Below are 19,423 nucleotides of genomic sequence, written 5' to 3'. Positions count from 1 at the left end.
TTGGATCCTCCATAGGTGATGAACAATACTTGATTTTTATTCTGTTACAACTCTTTATTGTCTTCCTCGTAATACTATTGGTGTGCATTGCGGATACCCATTAGATTAGTGAGGGGTGTGTACACTAGGGACATTCTGCAAAACGATATTGGCCATTACTCTTAATCTCTCTGGGTGACGACCCATGTTGAAGTAGGTGGTTACTAGGATTAGTCCCGGCCTACTGACATTCAATTCCCCTCTAATAATTAAATTTGTTATTGTATGACTCATATAAACTTGAATTAAGTGACATGGTTAAGTATATTATATACTTGTTTGTATTATATTATACTTGTCTGTACTACGTTATACTTGTCTGTGTTATGCTATAAAAATTATTTCAAAATATAACTATTATTATTATTTTACGGGATGGAGTTGTAATTACTTAGCTTTCGCTAATTTTTGTGTTTCTTTTTCTTTGTTCTTTCCCTATTTATATTGTGCAGGTTGGTGAAAGGGGCTACGTTGCAGGAATTGAGTGAATTTATAGTTTTTAAATCCACCTAGTTTAATAAATAGTATAGTACTGATAATTGAGATTGTTTAGTTTTGGATTGGTTTAAATTAGACAACTAAGATTGGTTATTTTGATACTTTGGTTTGTAAGTTGAATTTTATTTTCAATAATTTGCCTTGCATTTATTTTAAACAATAGGTGCGGTGGTAACACCCTAAAGGTTCGGTCAGATATTTTAATGCAAAGTGAATGTTTTATAAAGTTATGAAACCAAAATTTTGGGGTGTTACAATACGCAACAAGGTACTTGATCTTGATAAGTTGAATGCTTTGCAAAATGAGGTGGTGATCACACTTTGTCAATTTGAGATGTATTTTCCACCTTCTTTTTTTGACATTATGGTTCACTTTGTCCTTCATTTGGTAAGGAGATTAAACTGTGTGAAACTGTGTTTTTAAGATGGGCATACCCTTTTGAGAGACATATGGGTTCTTTGAAAAAGAAAGTGAAGAATCCACCAAGACCAGAGGCGAGTATTATTCAAGGAACAATTGCGAAGAGGTTGGAGGATATTGTTCTTATTATTTTGCTAAGGTTGTGACGATAGGTCTTTCAAAGCCCAGACACGAGGGTAGATTAGAATGCAAGGGTGGGGTCGACATATTTCACCTTCATTGATTGAGTTGAATAAAACTCATCTTTTCGTGTTGCACCATGTTAGTGAAGTTAACTCATACTTAGAAAGAAATATGCGTGAATTGCGCCACAAAAACCCGTCAAAAGGGGAGAGGGCATTGATGAATGAGCATAACAGGTCTTTCATTGACTGGTTCCACAATAAAGTAATTGGTGAATTGTCTACAAACAACCATCATGTACCTAATACAATTAAGTGGTTGGCATACGGTCCACGTGACAGTTTTAAATCATATGAAGGGTATGATATCAATGGATATACCTTTTACACTTAACGACAGGATAAAAAACCAAAGGTGGTACAAAATTGTGGGGTTTCAATGGTTGCATCATCTAGGGAGTATGCGAGTGCAAAGGATAAAACTCTGATTGATGCTAAACAATCATATTATGGGATCATTCAAGAAATATGGGAGCTCGATTATTGTAACTTCACTATGCCTATTTTTCAATGCAATTAAGTGGGCGGATAATAGACGTGTTTTGCAAACAGATGAGTGCGGTTTTATTCTAGTTGATATGAGTCGTCTGCGTGACACTGAAGAACCTTTTATCCTCGCATCACAAGCAAAACAAGTGTTCTACGTATCTGATCCTGTAGACACTCGGTGGTGCATTGTTGTTAATGGTAAAAGGCGAATTTTAGGAGTATGTGATGTTGACGACGAAGAAGAATATGATAATTTTGATGATATCCCTCCTTTCTCAATCCCAAATGATGATATGATGGATGTGTCTGATACTAAAAATAGTTACATGCGAATGGATCACTAAAAGGGTATAACAGTCATCGACCAACCTATTGACCAAAATTAAAGGTAAAAATGTTTTATATGAGTAATTTGAATTATAAATTGATGTACTATAATAGATTTTGTTACAATAATGCGTTGATATACTCCCTCCGTCCCAGAATACTCTTTACACTTTCCTTTTTTATCTGTCCCGGAATACTCTTTACACTTCTATTTTGGGATATGACCCACTATTATTTTAATCATTCTACCTTTTAAATATTGGCCCACTCTCTCTCTCCTCCAAATAAAATAACATCACTCTTACTACCTACCAACTCTAACCATGGCCCACATTTTCTGACCTTAAAATATAATAATACCACTTTTACTAACTACTAACTCCTATCACATCTACTTTTCAATAAAATAACAATTGATAACCAAACAACAACTTATCATCTAAAACTACGTGCCTTGATAAGTGTCAAGAGTATTCTGGGACAGAGGGAGTATTGTTTTAAATTTTGTTAACACCTTTTGTTGTTTCTATGCATATGCTACATATATGGCTAGTGACGGTTTGAGCGATCATTCATCGGAGTCTGATGCACCTTTTCACCCAGAAAAGGAGGCTGACTAGGGAGAGGATAGTGATCGTGCTGCAGATGCGTCTGATGCTTGGATGGAAAGATTTTGAACTAGATCAATCATGTTCTATGCTACTACTAGTAATGTTCTAAACTACAACCAGTATTGTTCTAAAGTACTACTAGTAATGTTCTAAACTATTACTAGTAATGTTTCGAAGTACTATTAGTAATAATATTCTATACTACTACTAGTAATGTTCTAAACTATTACTAGTAATGTTATAAACTAAAACTGGCAATGTTCTAAACTACAACTAGCAATGTTCTAAACTACTACTAGCAATGTTCTATACTACTACAAGCAATGTTCTAAATTACTACTAGCAATGTTATTAATTTGCATGTAAAAAGTATTGTTCTAGAATATAATGTACATACATATGGCTCTGTTGTGAAGAAAAATATATTGCTTGAACCTGGAGTTCTTCTTCTATTTTCAACACTCAGAATAAGTGACCAAGCATCAATGATGTTGAATAGATGATCGTTCCCAACAAGACTTGCTATCTTTTTTCTCCTAATGGTAGTTTGTTTGTCATTGTACAAAATTTCGCTGAATTTTTTTCAAAAAACAATAATTTTAATACCAAAAAATATAGCTAATTATTATTTAACAAGAGAAAATTTGAGTAATTACTCTTGTGTTCCTTCTGCAAAAGCATAGTCCGTCATTCTTCTTTTAGAAATATCAACTCTTTTGAAAATCTTGTCAAACTCAACCATAAATGGTGATCGCAAGTATTGTGGAATATTCAAAGGGCATCTCTTTGCTCTCTTATCTTGTTCTTTCTTTTCGTTTTCCCTACGAAAAGACAAAAAATGTCACAAGTAAAACATGCATAAAATATAATTTCTTTCTTAAATTACCTACAACACAAGTAAGCATATATTCTCAAATAGAAATTGACAAAATAAAGAGATATTAAACTACTACAACACAATTGACATAGTATTAAATTCAAAGTTAATTTATTACCCTTTGTCAAGTTTTGGTTGAGTTGGAGTTTTTCACATGCCTTGCAAATCCTGTAAAGAAGGTGGGGATCTAGTAGTCAACTCAGAGTGATCACCAAAAACATTCTCTTTGCTTGCACTAGAAGAAGAAGGAGCATTTAATTTGTAGGAACTTCAAGGATGTGTGGCGATTGTGAAAGTAATGCAAAGCTCGTGGACTAGCTTCAAGCATACTTTTCTTCATTGTCTTCTTAGCATGACATTTATCCCATGGCTTGGCCATCACCTCATCCAACTCAGCAATAAATGCAGATTTATCAAACAAATGTTGGTCTTGACTTAGAATTGAAGGACTCTTGTTTTTCTCATTTGGATTCAGCTCATTCAAATGTTGTTCTTCCTTTTTCAGCGTGTATTTGGTCCAAATATTTTGAATGAGATTATGCATTTGGTCACTTGTCTCATTCTCTCCAAATATGTTAGATACACTATCTAACATGGCATACAACTCATTCACATTGGATGCTAAAGTCTTGGCCAAATTTCCAAACTTGTCAAGAAAACCCTTAGCTTGATGCCAAAAAGTGGAATAATAAAAAACATGATATATTATTCTAAACACATTTACAGAACATAAGAAACATTTTTTTAGAACATCTCACGTCTCAGTTTTAGAACATATTATATAGAATTTCGAATCACACGAATAATTTTAAACTACTATTAGTAATGTTCTAAACTACTACTAATAGTGTTCTAAATTATTACTAGTGATATTCTAAAATTTATATCATATGTTCTGAATATCAGACCTAAGTTGTACATATTTAGCTATATGTCTAAAGAAATTTCATATGTTCCCAAAAAAAAATCATCAAGGTAAATAATAATTGTATTACCTAAAAAACATTGAATTCTAAAACTCAATCCTTGTGTTCTAAACTACCACTACTAATGTTCTAAACTACTATTAGTAATGTTCTAAAATGTATATATCATATGTTCTGAATTTCAAACCTAAGTTGTAAATGAACTTTTTAGAACATCATATCAGATTTTCATAACATAAGAAGCATTCTTCACATAACATTTTTAGAACATATCATAGACATTTTCGGAACACAAAAAAAAAATCAAATTATTTGTCAAAAAATAACATAAAACTATTTAGAACATAATATAGAAATATTCATATTAGAGTATAAGGTGAGTACCATTACATCACTTGGAGATGACGATGTTCCAACGTTTTTTACATCTTTTCCATGTTCTTTCTTCTGTGGCATTTCTTCAAATTTGATCCTATCAAGCACCAATCCCTTTCCAAAACCTCTCTTTAGTTCAATCTTCATCCTTTCATTGATCATTTAATTTGCTTATTCCAAATCGAGATGATGGGAAAGCTTCTTGGTTGCTTAAACTTAGCTCTTTGTAAACGATCAAAATAAGAAATCTATTATTTATAAAAGAAAATGACATAGAACTATTCAGAACATAATAGAAAGTTCCATATGCTCTACAATTGTAATACTTTGATATAAATCATAAACAATTATTCTACAAACATTAAGAATTTACAATGAATAATATTTATAACTTAACAACAAGAAAGGCAGTGGACCAGTGAAGAAAGTGTTGCCTTCTTGCCACTCAAGTGCAGAATACTTCAAGTGTTTGTAGGTGAATGTGCACCAATCTAACTCATGAATTTTGCTTGTATACATGCAACTATACAAAAATTTTTAATTCAATGATGGATTTGAAGTGGAACGGATACAACAATTAACTGCACATATGAGAAAATGCCACAAGAACTCATCACAAACTGGCTCTTGTATTAATCTTTCAATCTCAATTATCACCATGGACAATAATGGACTTCCACGCCTCAAATTAAACAACCCTCTTCAATTATGCAAAAAAAAATTCCAATCTTCTTCTTCATTTTTTGGCTCCTCTATTTCTCTACCTCCCATAGACAACCCATAAACTAAGTGTATGTCCTCTGGTAGAATATCAATTTCTTGTTTTTTGCTAAGAACCAAAGAAACCCGATCATGATCAAAGCTTCTTACTAATTAATCAGCAAATATGAATTTATGAGCATCTAAATCCAAATCCAAGAAGCCTCCAAATCCTATTCTCCTAATAGCTTCCTTATGCTCAGATGGAATATCCTTAAGTACGGCCATGAATTGCTTTGGTGGAATCCTTTGGTTAAGTGGCTTTTCACTTCACCACTTTATTGAAGTCTTTATCCACCTCAATGACATCATCTTCTTCAGATTCATCAAGTATTATCTTTTGCTTTTTTCCTTTGAATATCCACTTGTTGAATTTTTTGCCTTCTTTTTTTGCCCAAATCCTTTAGAACAAGTTTTTGCTCTCCTGTTTCTTCCTTTATAACTATATCTTCATCAACAGTCCTAGAACATATGCAAAATAGTTTATTAAGTATTATTTTCAAAAATAATATAGATAGTTTCAGAACATAACATAGATATTTTTAGAGCATAACATAGACGTTTACATAACATAATATATATATTTTTAGAACTTAACATAAACATCTTTAGAACATAACATACACATCTTTATAACATTTGTTATACGAAAAGATAAACCCTGGTTAGTGGTTAGTAAGATTAATACTTTTTGTCCAAATATGTGGTTTAAGTCCTAACTACGAGGTATGTTACTGTATCTTTGCTAAAGAAGATATTAATTATATTCAGTTCAAGACCTAAAGGATATTTACCCAACTTAACATAAACATCTTTAGAACATAACACAAACATCTTTGACATAATATAGATATGTTTAGAACAGAACATACACATCTTTATAACATTTGTTATACCAAAAGATAACATCAATTGGACTAATATAAAAAATGAACGACCAGAAATACATGAGCTTCTTAAATTTTTAACATGATAAGGAAAATATTATTTTCAGAACATGATATAGACATTTGTAGAACATAACATAGTCATTTCAGAACATAAATCAATATGGCAAGTTGGTTGTCTTACTGTTCAGCAGGCTTTTTCATGACTTCATTTTCATCCTTTTGTGTTATACTTGGAGCATCAACTTTCTCATATCCCTTGTCACTAATACATGGGTTTAATAAAAAATATTTAGAATTTATATTAGAATATGAGGGAAAAAGTTGTGATATAAATGGTAATAAATTAACATTTTCAGAACACGAGATAAACATTTCAGATGACTAGATAGACATTTGTAGAGCATAACATAGTCAATTTCAGAATATAAATCAATATAACAACAACTTAGCTGTCTTACTATTCAGTAGAAATGTTCATGTCTCCACTCCCATCTTTTTGTGTTACATTTGGAGCACCAACTTTCTCATGTCCTTATCACTAACACATAGGTTATATATACTTAGAATGTATATTTGAACATGAGGGGAAAAATTATGATATAAACGACAATAAATAGACATTTTCTGAATATGAGATGAACATTTTGAGAGCACTAGATAGTTATTTCTAAACATAGCATAGTCATTTTCAAAAGATAAATCAATATAACAACAAGTTAGTTGTCTTACTATTCAATAAGTTTGTTGGTGTCTTCATTTTCACCTTTGATGATTTGTATAATCAAATGTGTGATTCATACATGGGGGGTGACACTTTCATGGATGCAGTAGATAATATCCTCAATGATATCATTCAAGATACTTCACCTTCAAATAATATAAAGTAAGAAAGAAGCGATATTACCCGGACAGAAAACGTAAAGAAGGGCACAAGCACATATGGAATGATTATATCTCAAGCAACCCGGTATACAACGCACGACAATTTAGCAGAAGGTTCAGGATGAGAAAAGAGTTATTCTTTCGCATTGTCCATACTTTTGAAAACCATTCTGACTATTTTACACAAAGAGTTGATGCGCTTGGTAGAAGCTTTCTCACTCCACTACAAAAATGTGTTGCTGTCATTCGATTGTTGGCTTATGGAGTGGTTGGTGACGTTGTAGATGAATATGTGCGCATTGGTGGAAATACATCGATACAATGTTTAAAGAAATTTTATAAGTGTGTCATCAAGATATTTAAACCTGAATACTTGAGAAGGCCAACTGTGGATGACATCCAACGTTTGCTTCAAATAGGGGAAGCTCACGGATTCCCATGTATACTAGGTAGTATTTATTTATACATTGGTAATGGGATAAATGTCCTACAACATGGCAAGATCAATACACTGGAGGTCATCAAGGTGTACCAACTATGGTATTGGAAGCTGTTATTTTATCTGTTTTATGGATTTGGCTTGCATATTTTGGTTTTGCAAGTTCTAACAATGACATTAATGTACTAGATCCATCCACGATATTCAATGAGTTACTTCAAGGTCGAGGCCCATAAATCCAATATGCTGTAAATGGAAGCATGTATAATATAGGATATTATCTTGCAGATGTTATTTATCCTGAGTGGCCAATTTTTGTCACATTCATCACTCGAGCGAATACGCTATCCGAGAAAAGGAAACTATTTTCTCAATATCAAGAAGGTGCAATGAAGGATATAGAACGGGCATTTGGGGTGCTCTAAAAGAGGTTCACGATTGTTTGCAACCCGGTACGTTTATGGGATGAAAGTGAAGTTGGGGACATCATGAAAGCATGAATAATATTGCATAATATGATTATTGAGGATGAAGGAGATGATAATGGAATCACCCCTACTATTGAATATACAGTATCAAGAAATCAAAATGAAAGCTCGCAACTTCGCACTGGTCTGCTTAGAAGTTATTATGCAAATCGAAGCAGATACTTTGAAAATCATACGCGAATTCGTAACCGAACTCAATGTCACCAATTGCAACATGACTTGATGGAGCACATTTGGTCATGTTTTGGAGAAAATGCTAACTAAAATTCATGTGTATTTTTAAATTTCGTGAGTATCTTTTGTCATATGTTGTAGAAATTATTATGCATTTAGTTATATTTTTGAATGCCTTTTAAATTGCTCATGTACTTAATTAGTGTTATGTAAATTTTATAATATTTATGTCAATTTAAAATCTTAAATAATTAAAAAAAATCATTTAACTAATATTTATTGGTAATTATTCTAATTTATTACATTTTCATAATATAATGGTACTGAAAACAAAACAATAACTAGAATGCATACAATAAAGTGAAGTGAGTCTGGAGATAATATGAGAGATAGGGTATAAAACTGGAATAAGTTTGAAGTGACTCTGTAGAATTAAAAAAATAGTGGAAAGCTAGTGTGACACAGTTTGAAGTTTGGAGTTGAATATGAGGGATAAACTCACCCTAAGTATCCAGTTACTATTAAAATTACAAAAATATCATAATATGTGTATGGGGGCTGACTAAGTTCCATATCGGTCTACCCAGACCGACAAGTATCGTCATGGTCAAACATGCCTACTACAGAACCGTTGACTTCGTCATACCAGTTCCACTGAGAAGCCTAGACGGCATCCTTCTCCGGGCCTTTCATCAAGGGCTTAGGCTTAATCAAACTTCCATCTACAGTTGCCTACGGGCCTAAAGATAGAAGCTCAGTATAGGACAAAAGAATATCCCAAAGGGATATCCCTATGAATATTCCAATAGAAGCAGAGTCCTACTTGGATACGGGCTTTGCGGACCCCTTATAAATACTCCGTTGATCTGAGTCATGAGGTACGTCGACTAACACTATCATACTCCACCTGAGAGCTACCGGTTTACCCATTACTGACTTAGGCATCGGAGGGGCGTTCCTCAGATCAACCCCCGAGCTAGTTTACGTGTTCTCTTTTGCAGAAACTGGAACCGGCTTATTGACTGAGGACTTACCGATTCGTTTTGAGTCAGTTTTATTTTAGATCTAGTTAATTCACATCGATATCAATCCTACAAAGTTTTAGGATATTTTCGAATCTTCATTTTCAAGTCTATATCAGGTCTCGAGTCAGGTTTTTAAAATTGAGTCAGCTTTGCTCCCTTTACTCCTATAGAACAGTATCATTACCCTGTTCATTTAGATAAAGGAAAATATTTAAATAAATGCAAGTGACAGAGAAAGAGAGCAGCATTGAATGCGTTGCCCAACTCCCTTGGGGACACAACATTATTTGCAGCCTTGTTTACTACCCCACTTTACTTACTGCATACACTTCACATTCCCTGCTTCTATCAATATCATAATCACCCCTCTTTCAGAAAAACTAAGTCCTTTCATTTTGCATATAATCAAACTAAAAGAGGCTACTTTTCTCACTTGCTAATCATAACAAACCCATTAACCATGAACCAAAGGTCTTCTGTAGAATCAGTTGAAGGGGGAGCATCACATCAGGTTGTTCACTTTCTTGCTCATTTACATTCTACTTTTCACCTTCTTTTCTTTTTTATAGAAATTATTAAGATTTTTTCTTTTAATATTTTTTTGAGTTCTGCCTTATTTTGCTTTTTGGGTCATTCTACAATATTGTTCATATTCCTGTAATTTTATTAGATTATGTTAGTTATTGCCATTTCATAATCTTCTATAAGGTTTTTGTCCATTTGTGCTTATAAACTATGATGAGCTAATTTGAGATTATTTTTTTTTGTGCTGGATCTTTTGTAAATGGAATTTACTTATGTCACTTGTGTATTTATGCTCTATCTACTATTTGAAACATGTTAGTTTCTTTCAGAAAATAGTAAACATGATTGAAGAAAAATAAAAACATAATGTTATTAGTCAAAATACACTACACTTTAACTACCTCATGTGAGTACCAATATTCTATGTCATGAAAGTAGTGAGTGGGGTTGGTTATCTTTGAATTACAAACTTGATTCCTTTTTTGATATATTTGTTGCATCCAATTTTAATCTCTATGAACAAAGACCCCCCCCCCCCCCCCCCCCCGGGGTATGGCCTGCGTAGGACTTTTTTAGAATGTAAGCGATATCTTAAACTAGCAATATAATGTTTGGGTTGTGTTTAGTTCAATTGAAAACATGTTAAACTGAATTTTATTTTAAGTATGGTTTCAAACTTCATGTTGCTTGATAAAAAGAGCATAGAAAAAGACAAGGGATAGAGGATATGAGAGGAAGAGCAAAAGGGAAATAGAGGAGATTACAGGAGAGGAAGAGGAAGGTGAGGTTAGGGTGAATAGGTGGTATTGCTTAAAGAAAAAGGGGAAAGAATTAATCTTGACCAATATACAAACCAATTGGAGGACAACGGGAAAGTTATTTTTCGTGAAAAACGGTTTTCCTAGAACACAATCTTAGTTTAGTTTTAGTCTTGAATTGTTTTGTTTTCTAGGTGATCAAATGAAATAGGAAAGATAAGAGTGTCGTTACTTATGCCATAATTTAAAATGTGTCTTCTATACAAGTCCATGGAAAAAATGATCATATTACTCTTCCCTAAACACAACATTAGCGTTGTTTTATGAAGCAACCACATACGACACACAATAGATAATATGCTCACTCTCCTCTCTAGTTAGATGCATTAAAGATGGGAACTTGCAATGCCAAGAATCCCAACCATACATAAAACTAAGGGTGTAAATGGAGCTTGCTCAATTCAACTCGAAAACCAATAATTTGCACTTTTTCGATTTATGCTCGATACTCGTTAAACTCAATATGCCCAAGCTCGGCTCGTTCTTGTTAAGCTTTACTCATAGCTCGACTCAAGCTCGAATTGCTTCGGTGAGATAGAATTGGCCTAATCACATAGCTTTCTCTATTTTATTTTCTTCGCCAGTTTAAGGGAGTTATTAACTTACCACTTATCAAAGTAATTTCTATTGTAAAAGACACAACTAAATTTTGTTTAGATATGTTTGTAATAAATTTAATAGAGAAAAGATTGTGGAGCTACTCACAAGTCGTAGGAATTTGTGCTTTGAATCTGGTTGAACATTCGTCAAAGGAGCGGAGGGGAGCCTGCTCAGATCGGCAGTGCCGTCCGATCGAGCGGATCGAAGGAGCTTAGCAGGGGCTTGGCAGCAGACCACCCGATTGGATCGGCGGGTTCGCCATATCGGTGTGATCACCGAATCACGGCCGGGTGATGGCGGCCCGATCGGGCCCGAGACGAATCTGGGTTGGAAGAATTACCGCCTGATCGGGCGATGGGCTTTTTATATATGTGGAAACGCTTTTTCAGAGCTGGGTTATAAATAGGCTTTTAACCTAATTCGTTTTGAGTGGTCATTAGTGCTAAAAACACATCTGTGTAATTCGTTATTCCTGTTCATCAATGAAAATATTCTCCCTCTCTGCCCGTGGATGTAGCCAACACACTGTTGGTGGACCACGTTAAATTTGTGTGCGTTTTTCTTTGTTTTGCATTCGTTATTTGTTCTTTCTCACATCTGTCATAAAAAATTGGTGATGAGTGTGGAAATCAATAAATTCACTGGGAGAAACAGTTTCAGTCTGTGGCAAATCAAGATGCGACGCCGGTCTGTGGTTGAAGTGGGAGAGTTGTATATGACAAAACCTCTAACTAACACGTTGCTTTTGAAGCAACGTCTGTTCAGCCTGCGTATGCAGGAAGGTACATCTCTGAGGGACTATCTAGATAAATTAAATACTATCTTACTAGATCTTCGTAATATTGATGTTAAAGTAGATGGTGAAGAAGCTGCTTTAGTTCTGTTAGTATCTTTGCCTTTATCGTATGAGAATTTTGTGGATCCTTTATTGTTAGGAAAGATAGTCTGTCATTAGAAGAAGTAAGATCAGCGCTTCATACTAGAGAGGTCTGTCATAAGGCGCCTGGTACAGATACAGTCGATCAGGGTGCTGGATTAGTAGCTAGGTGAAGGTAACGAACAGAGGAATTCGGGGAGAATATTCAGGAAACCGTTTTTTAGAGGTCCTAAACCTAGTGATGTATGTAATTACTGTAAGGAGACGGTGCATTGGAAAAGGGAATGTCTTAAAAAGAAGAATCATGAACATTAAATCTGGGTCTTGGTTTTGCTTTTGTAGTAGAAAATTTGAGTTCTGATGATACCATTGCCGTAGTTGCTAATGAAGAAATGTATTTGTCGGATGCGTGGGTTCTAGATTTGGGGGCATCTTGTCATATGTGTCCACACATGGAGTGGTTTGTGAACTAGAAAGAGGTTAATGGAAGTATTCCTATGTTTGCAAGACAATTGGTATAGGGTCTATCAGAATTAGGAGATGTGATGGGAAAGTCTGTACTTTGAACAATATTAGGCACGTTTCACGGGCCACATTGGTTGTTTGTGGTAGTGTTGAGAAAGAGGTGGAGCACAGAGACACTCTAGATTGGAGTGGTGATTCACGTCAGGTAAAATTCTGTCAACACTCACAATTTGAATATGAAATTCCGTGTTCTTCGTCGTCAAAATCGAGTCAGCCAAATTTGGTTCTTGGTCGGCATGTAATCTTTAGTAACTCTCCCCAAAGGGACAGTTGTGAAGACACGATGGGTTTTGCATTATTTGTCGGAGGGGTGGTATAAGAAAGAGCCGTCCAAGGAAGGTGTTACTTGTGCTAGAAAAGTGTATAAGCAAGTCATCTGTACGAATAGTTCCTAGGTTGGTTGGACTTACAAATTATTCTAAGCTGTTAGTTGTCCTTTGGGGGAAATTTGGGGTCCTTAGGGGCTAATGGGCCCTTCAGGGCTGATCTGGTGTCCTTAAGAGGACAAGTTTGGTTCTGGTTGTCTTTCGAGGCAAATCAAGGAGAATTTGAGCGTCTATTACTGGTTATCTGCTCATCTGTTATCTGGTTTTTTGGTTTATTATGAGAGGATTCAAGTCAAGGTGGAGATTTATAGGAATTTGTGAATTAAATCTGGTTGCACATTCGTCAAAGGAGTTGTTCGCACGGGCTCCCGATCACATCAGGCAGCGCCGCGACCTGGCGGGGTCGAAGGAGCTTAGTAGGGGCTTGGCAGCAATCAGGCGGATTACCGAATCACGACCGGGGAATGGCCACCCGATCGGGCCTAAGACGAATCTAGGGTTGGAAAAATTACCGCCCGATCGAGCGTGTGTCACCCGACCCGATTGGGCGGTGGGCTTTTTAACGCGGAAACGCGTTTTTCGAGCTGGGTTGTAAATAAGCTTTTAACCTAATTCGTTTTGAGTGGTCATTAGTGCTAGAAACACATTTCTAATCTGTTATTCCTCTTCATCAATAACACTATTTTTTCTCTTTGCCCGTGGACGTAGCCAACACATTAAATCTGTTTGCGTTTTTCTTTGTTTTGCATTTGTTATTTGTTCTTTCTCACATCTGTCATAACCAGTGGCGGACTAAGCGTGGCTTCAACTGAACCCACGCGGATCCAGAGAAAAAAACTGAAAAATAAAGGAAAACAAGAAAAGGTTATGTAATAAATATGTGGCATATATTACAACATAGCATTGTGGCTCAGTGGTAACATACACGTGATAGTCTGAGATATTGCATTCGGGTCGCAGGTTCAACTCCGTGGGAAAGCAGTGTTATTTTATTTTATTTTTTTCTTCTTTCCTTATCTTTTGTTACTAAGGTCTACAACTTGTACGTGTTTCATTTTTTGGTTTTCTATTACCGTTTTTTAATCCTCACTTTAGTTATTAAGTCACCTTTATATCTATAAGTCTCACCCTCCCACCAAATATTAATACATCAAAAGGTAATGAATTTAGGTGATTTTCCATTTTCTTCCCATTTTCCTTGCTTAAGCAATCAATTAGTCATGCACTAAGTGAAACTAGTCATTTCAACTATATTAATTTACTTGATTCATTACTCATATATTTATATGATATGCAAGGAAAAGTGTGTTAAAAGGAGAAGGATTAATGTATATATATTTTAAATTTTTATATGTGCATTTTAAAAACTAACTAATGTGCAAATAATAATTTTTCATTGACATGGAAGAATTTTATAATCACTTCTAAACAAAAATAATGTATCGTTTCATATCATAGATATATAATTACTTTCAACACTTAATTGATTGTTTGATTTAATGGAAACTGTCTTAATAATTGAACTCAACCTGTAGTTCGTTTTATAACTCTATATTTGTTTTATAAGATATTGATAATCTTTGTTAGTACAAATAAGTATTTTTTATTTTTTGTTACAATGTAATCAAGAATCAAAACTCTGCTATATACAATTATTGAAAGTTTTCCTTTCGACAAAAAATGTAACTGTCGATAGTAAAATGCAATTTGGAACTCATGTTTACTCCGAACCCACGTGGCTCAATTCCTCGATCCGCCACTGGTCATAACACAATTTTATTTAGTCGAGATAGGTCTTGCTCATATTTAGAATTCTTTCTTTTTCATTGTCTAATTTTTTGGAGACCCTAAAAGTATGGCCCTAAATTACATGTATATCTCTTAACATACATAATGGTGTTTTTATTCAGAGCATCAAGCGTGTTTCCTATTCAGCTGTGCTTACTTTGGCATATCAAAGTCTCGGAGTAGTTTATGGTGATCTTAGTACCTCACCTTTATATGTTTATAAAACCACATTTTCTGAGAAATTGAGGCTCCGTGAAGATGATGAAGAGATTTATGGGGTGCTTTCCTACATTTTCTGGACATTTACACTGGTTGCTCTTTTCAAATATATTTTCATTGTTATGTCAGCAGATGATAATGGTGAAGGTGAGCTTCTCTCTATTTATTGTTCATAATCAGCGTTGCTTATCGCATATTCAGAAATCTCTTATGGTCCTAGAACTATAGTAGAGTATGAAATAGCTGTCTTAGAAATGGACTATTGTAAAGTTTATATATTGATTAGATCATGAACTGATTGTTGATGCCAGTTTTTAACTTGTAGCCCAGGCGGCACTTTTGCCTTATACTCATTACTATGTCGGCATACAAATCTTGGTATTCTGCCAAATCAACAGCCCAATGATGAGAAGCTATCTGCATATTCCATTGAAGGATCAGACCACCCGCTAAGGAGCTCGGCTTTCAAGCTACCATTTGAGAAGCATGAAAGATTGCATAAAGCTTTGCTGATCTTTGTTCTTCTGGGAACATGTATGGCTATCGGTGACGCTGTACTCACACCTGCAATCTCAGGTAACAGTTTTCTTTTTAGCTGGAATCTATATAGAGTGACTCATCGCATTCTTTTGTTAAGCTTGTTGGAGCAAGTCTTTTTCAAGGATTTTTTTGCCTCAAATAGTAGCGTCGTTGTCCAACATTGACAGTTTATAAAGGTTTTGTCCTCTTTATGTAGTAGACAATAGAGGATAGAATCTGCAATAAACTCACAGGGACGCCCACCCATTCGCTTCACCTACAGCACGGTATCTAAGTAATTGCTGTGCTAGAATAATTCTGTTATTTGCCTTGCTGGAATATTAGTAGCAACTCTCTCGTTCCATTACATAACGGTCTTCTGTAATGAATTTTTTGTTGCCTAGATACATCCATTCTTTTCAAACATTGGCCAAAATAATTTATAGATAGATTACTATATAACTGAGAAAACATGATATTTTGATAGATTTGGTTATATTATGTTGTAATAATGCTTCATAAACTCAAAGAATTTGATAGATTTGGTTATATTATGTTGTAATAATGCTTCATAAACTCAAAGAATGCAAATAAGATTAGAATATATTAATGTGAATTTTTCGAAAAAATTCACGCCACGTCGGCAGCAATCCGTTCCATTCATCCGTTACCAGCCGCTTCTACAATAGCGCGAACGTTATCGCGATCTCGACCACATCCACGATTTTTTTCCTTGAATAGTAGAGTGAAGAAATGCATCCAGAAATTTTGCCAAGTCATTTGTAATATGAGAGTTTCAGCCTAAAAATTCTAAACACAACAGTGTCTAGATACATGTTAAACACATTAGTACTCTCCAAAATTTCTATAGACATTACTGATGTGTAGAAAAAACAAAAAAAGAGTAACAAAGATAAAATTAGATTTTTTTCGTAGAGAAGGTAAAGAGAAAGAGAAAACACATGTGAAGAAAATTTGAGAGTATACATGGAGTGAATCTAACAAGATCCCACATTACTATCTTTTTTCTTATTTATTGGTGAGAATCTATTGTCAAAGTATGTTGCTTGTTTAATAGTTAACTAAGCACAACATATATTCTTTCAGTTCTTTCAGCAGTGTCAGGAGTTCGTCTAAAATTCACGGGACTCCATGAAAGTAAGTTCTGAACAAGCATTACTAAAATGTGTTTCAGAAAGATGCAATTCAGCTGCAATGTATTTACAATACTTTCAGTCTGACGCTCTGACATTTATTATTTTGCAGATTATGTAGTTGTGGTTTCCTGCATCATTCTGATAGTCCTGTTTTCTCTCCAACACCATGGAACACATAGAGTTGCTTTCATTTTTGCGCCAATTGTCACAGCATGGCTTTTGTGTATTAGCAGCATCGGGGTATATAATATCGTCAGGTGGAATCCAAGTGTTATTAATGCGCTCTCTCCAGTGTATATGTTTAAGCTACTTAAAACCACAGGCATGGCAGGTTGGGTGTCTTTGGGAGGAGTTGTTCTCTCTATTACAGGTATTCACATGTATCCTCACCCATAATTTTGTTTTTGCTTTGAAGAGAACTATTGGAAACATGATATCCTGGTAGTTATATTGCAGGTGTGGAGACCATGTTTGCTGATCTGGGCCACTTCTCAGCTTGTTCAATAAAGGTATTTCTTGCATTCACTTTTTCTCTTCCTCATGTGCATGTTTCGTTAAACATTGATAACTCACTCTGTTTATTCAGATAGCATTCTCTTTTCTGGTGTACCCTTGTTTGGTTCTGGCTTATATGGGTGAGGCTGCCTTCCTCTCTCGTCATCATGAAGATATTCAGAGGAGCTTCTATAAAGCCATTCCAGGTCAAAATTATACATGCTGTTGTTTAGGTCACACGTGCTTGGAGCTCTGTTTTTTTACGTTTACTAAAGTTTCATTTTTGGCCTTTTTTTTCTATAGAACCTGTGTTCTGGCCGGTTTTCATAGTGGCCACATTTGCAGCAGTAGTAGGAAGCCAAGCTGTAATATCTGCAACATTCTCTATCATAAGCCAGTGTTGTGCTTTAAATTGCTTTCCTCGAGTTAAAATCATTCATACTTCAAGTGAAATATATGGACAGATCTACATTCCGGAGGTGAATTGGATGCTAATGTGCCTATGTCTAGCGGTTACGATTGGATTGAGGGATACAAATATGATAGGTCATGCTTATGGTAAGACACAAGAATCTCCCATAAATATGATATGACTTCTATGCAAATTGACCATTTGCTTTAACTATGACTGAACTCTTAGTATCTGGTGTGCTGAACTGCAGGTCTAGCAGTCACCATAGTCATGTTCGTTACTACATGCTTGATGGCATTGGTCATGATTGTAGTTTGGAGAAAGAGGATAATAACTGCAGTTTCCTTTTTACTTGTCTTTGGATCCATAGAACTCCTCTATTTCTCAGCTTGTCTTTTCAAGGTTCCTGAGAGTGGCTGGATTCCTCTTGCTTTATCTTCATTCCTTATGGTCATAATGTACGTATGGAACTATGGAACATTAAAGAAACAGCAATTTGACATAGAGAACAAGGTTTCTGTGGACCGAATAGTTACTTTAGGGCCTAGTTTAGGCATGGTTCGGGTCCCAGGGATTGGTCTACTACACACCAACCTAGCCACAGGAGTACCAGCTGTCTTTGGACATTTTGTTACAAATCTACCAGCATTTCACCAAATCTTGGTTATTGTATGTGTAAAACCTGTCCATGTACCCTATGTTACGGAAGAGGAGAGGTTTCTTGTTGGAAGGGTTGGCACAAAAGAGTATGGCATGTTCCGCTGTATTGTTCGGTATGGTTACAAGGATTTGTTGCAGGAGAACTATGATTTTGAAAACAGGGTGGTTTTGGAGCTCATCAGATTTGTAGAGACTGAAGAAGAGCCCAGCAATGGTATTATGGAAGAAGCTGATTCCTCTACACAAATGGTAGAAAATCAGAATCATGAAGCTCATACGCTAGACCACTTACAGGTTATGAAGTTGATGGATCTAAACCTGGGTAACTTGGATACCTTGTGCCTTAAAGATGAATCCATCAAAATCTTGAGTGCAAGGGAATCAGGTGTAGCTTACATTGTCAGTCATTCTTATGCGAAGGCAAAGAAATCATCTTCGGTTGTCAAGAAATTTGCTATCAATATCTTGTATGCTTTTCTAAGCAAGAATTGTAGGGGACCTGATGTTGCCCTGAATGTGCCTCATACTTCTCTGCTTGAAGTTGGTATGGCATACTATGTGTAAAGGTAATATTGTACAAAGTTTGATGCGAATCACGTGATGAGTAAGCTGTAAATAGGATAGCTGCTTGGAGCCTGGATATCTCCCCTAGCTGAATATACTACTATATGAGGTATATGTTTATAGTATACTAAAGCAAAATCCCTTGTTGCAAATTTTCCCTCTTAATTGAAGTGTTTGAATGAGTTTAATAAAGGTTTCTATGGAAGAGTGTGACATAATATGCTTTTGAGGGAAAGATAACAGAGAAATAGGTGGTTTTGTAATTTGGAGGGAGGTCTTTTAAGATCTGGAAAAGAGTATCTATAGAGAAATTCAACAATTACATAGGCCGATGTGAACCTTGTGTGTCAGGCACGACCTCCACTCGGGATGCAAGATAGTTGTGTGCATGGCTAACAATAATATGTTTATGCACAAGTTGTACGTCGAGCACATAAGCTTTGCGAGGCGCACACAACTTGCATGTACCTAACAATGTTTATTATTCTTGATCCTGGTTTTCAAAAGAGGGAGTATAATATTTTGTAGGAAAGCCT

The 19,423-nt window shown here is 35.2% G+C and overlaps 1 protein-coding gene across 4 annotated transcripts; it reads left to right on the top strand.

Annotated features, from left to right (window-relative positions):
- The first annotated feature begins 9,660 nt into the window (after nucleotides 1-9,660).
- On the top strand, nucleotides 9,661-19,085 carry LOC104884951 (potassium transporter 1). Of its 4 annotated transcripts, XM_048635990.2 has the most exons (10): nucleotides 9,661-9,913; nucleotides 14,984-15,227; nucleotides 15,411-15,656; nucleotides 16,707-16,757; nucleotides 16,866-17,126; nucleotides 17,213-17,265; nucleotides 17,343-17,457; nucleotides 17,555-17,616; nucleotides 17,716-17,809; nucleotides 17,914-19,085. In XM_048635990.2, the coding sequence occupies exons 1-10, from the start codon at nucleotides 9,863-9,865 to the stop codon at nucleotides 18,885-18,887; spliced, it is 2,151 nt and encodes a 716-aa protein (XP_048491947.1). In that variant the 5' UTR covers nucleotides 9,661-9,862; the 3' UTR covers nucleotides 18,888-19,085. The 4 variants fall into 4 exon arrangements, with proteins under 4 accessions (XP_048491947.1, XP_048491946.1, XP_048491949.1 ...); XM_048635989.2 differs by having other exon boundaries at nucleotides 9,663-9,913; nucleotides 17,555-17,809; XM_048635991.2 differs by lacking the exon at nucleotides 9,661-9,913 and adding an exon at nucleotides 10,502-12,127 and having other exon boundaries at nucleotides 15,392-15,656; nucleotides 17,555-17,809.
- The last annotated feature ends 338 nt before the right edge of the window (nucleotides 19,086-19,423 follow it).

The sequence above is a fragment of the Beta vulgaris genome, chromosome 9, assembly GCF_026745355.1.
Source record: "Beta vulgaris subsp. vulgaris cultivar EL10 chromosome 9, EL10.2, whole genome shotgun sequence".
Classification (NCBI taxonomy): Eukaryota; Viridiplantae; Streptophyta; class Magnoliopsida; order Caryophyllales; family Amaranthaceae; genus Beta; species Beta vulgaris.
The sequence above is the reverse complement of the archived record's forward strand: the minus strand, read 5'-3'. Positions and strand labels throughout refer to the sequence as shown.

Coding starts and splice junctions, on each gene's coding strand:
- LOC104884951 (XM_048635989.2), top strand. CDS start 9,863: ATGAACCAAAGGTCTTCTGTAGAATCAGTTGAAGGGGGAGCATCACAT. Junction 17,127..17,212: donor AGTTGTTCTCTCTATTACAG/GTATTCACATGT, acceptor GTTATATTGCAG/GTGTGGAGACCATGTTTGCT. Junction 17,810..17,913: donor TATGATAGGTCATGCTTATG/GTAAGACACAAG, acceptor GCTGAACTGCAG/GTCTAGCAGTCACCATAGTC.